Source organism: Lampris incognitus, chromosome 10, assembly GCF_029633865.1.
Source record: "Lampris incognitus isolate fLamInc1 chromosome 10, fLamInc1.hap2, whole genome shotgun sequence".
Lineage (NCBI taxonomy): Eukaryota > Metazoa > Chordata > Actinopteri > Lampriformes > Lampridae > Lampris > Lampris incognitus.
The window spans coordinates 3,838,687-3,840,285 of record NC_079220.1 but is presented as its reverse complement, the minus strand read 5'-3'; the positions used below and the strand labels follow the sequence as shown (position 1 = coordinate 3,840,285).

At 45.7% G+C, this 1,599-nt stretch overlaps 1 protein-coding gene across 1 annotated transcript in view; it reads right to left on the bottom strand.

Moving 5' to 3' along the window:
* Positions 1 to 298: 298 nt before the first annotated feature.
* The window catches only part of LOC130119167 (chromaffin granule amine transporter-like), a 6,140-nt gene continuing 4,839 nt past the window's right edge, over positions 299 to 1,599 (bottom strand). The window contains exons 6-7 of the mRNA XM_056287594.1: positions 503 to 592; positions 299 to 387 (exon numbers count right to left, since the gene is read on the bottom strand). Of these exons, the coding sequence (XP_056143569.1) occupies positions 299 to 387; positions 503 to 592 (179 nt within the window). The remainder of the gene's footprint in view (positions 388 to 502; positions 593 to 1,599) is intronic.

Below are 1,599 nucleotides of genomic sequence, written 5' to 3'. Positions count from 1 at the left end.
GTCTAAGAGGTCACTTATGAAACATATCTGTCAATAAACATGTCCAGATGAACTGATTCAACTGGATTATTGAGCCTGCATCAAAGCAGCGTTAGTTGGTTTGTAAAGACTGGCAAAAACCTTCAGTAAACTATTGTGCAGGAATTCTGTCATTACATTGCAGTCCTTCTCATAAGTCATTGTTAGTTATATGATGTGATACTTCATAGTTTCCATTAATAGGTCCTAAATCTGCTGTTTGACCCGGATTCACCGCATCATTATATTAAATACAAACATAAATCTAAATACAAAATTTCTACATAAAAGTCAGGGGCAGGCCGAACTTCAGATGACGTACCTTTGGTGGTGGTGGTGTTGTCGGCGAAAAAATGAGGAAATGCAAAACTGTTTGGGGAAAAAGGAAAGAGGAAGCTGTACATTATATTTAAAACGTCATGGATGCAGTTTGACATCATTTCTTGGCTGTTTGCAATCTGATTTGCTGACCATTCGACATTACCTCCACTCAGCAAAGCTAGGAAAGCTAGGGGTAGGAAGACGGCCGTTATCCCTAAGAACTCGTATGTTGCACTGCCGAATGGAGCGCCCACTAGCAGAGATGGAGAACAGGGTGAAAGATACCATTACTAAAACAAAGGTGACATTTTACCTGCTTTACAGACAATAACATATGTCCGTGGTGCCCAACTGTAATAGAAAACCACTTTCATGCCTTCTGGCTTTGTGTACCGATTCTGTCCTTTTGGTTGGAGATCATGGGGGAGCTATCCAAGGTTCTCAGTCCCAGTGTCCCCCGTTGAGTCTCTTTTTGTGGGGGGGGGGGGGGATTTTTCCCCCTTTTCCTCCCCAATTGTACACGTCCCACTCTGCTGATTCGGGCAGGGCTGCAGACTACCACATGCATCCTCCGTTACATGTGGAGTCGCCAGCCGCTTCTTTTCACCTGACAAGTGAGGAGTATCACCAGGGGGACGTAGCGCGTGGGAGAATCACGCTACTCCCCCGGATTCCCCCCTCCCCCCCGTGAACAGGCACCTTGACCAGCCAGAGGAAGTGCTAGTGCTGCGACCAGGACACAGGACTGACAGGATGTGGAAGTGGAGCAGGCTAAGCTAACTGCTAGCTCATGCAGACCGGCAGTTCCTACAGTTATCCTGGTGTTTGCTCTCTTGGACACCAAAAATACTTTTTCTTTTTTTGGATATATGTGTTTTTGTAGGTTTCTTTGTAGTTTGGGTATGTGTGTTCTTGTAGTTTGGGTATATGTTTTGTCTTTGTGTTGCACTGCTGTGGGCTGGGGGAAATTATATTTCATTTCATTTCATTTCATGTGTGCAGGTGCATGGAATGAAATAACAAATAAATCAGAAACACTTTCTTTGTCATGTTAACCCTAACCCTAACCTTAGATGTCCCGCTTCCTGATTCCTGACATACCCACATCTGGCTTCCCACCCGCAGACACAGCCAATTGTGTCTGTAAGGATGCCCAAACAAGCCGGGGGTAACACGGGGAGTCGAACCGGCGATCCCTGTGTTGGTAGGCAACAGAATCGACCGCTACGCTACCCGGATGCCCGTAACACCTAATTTCAA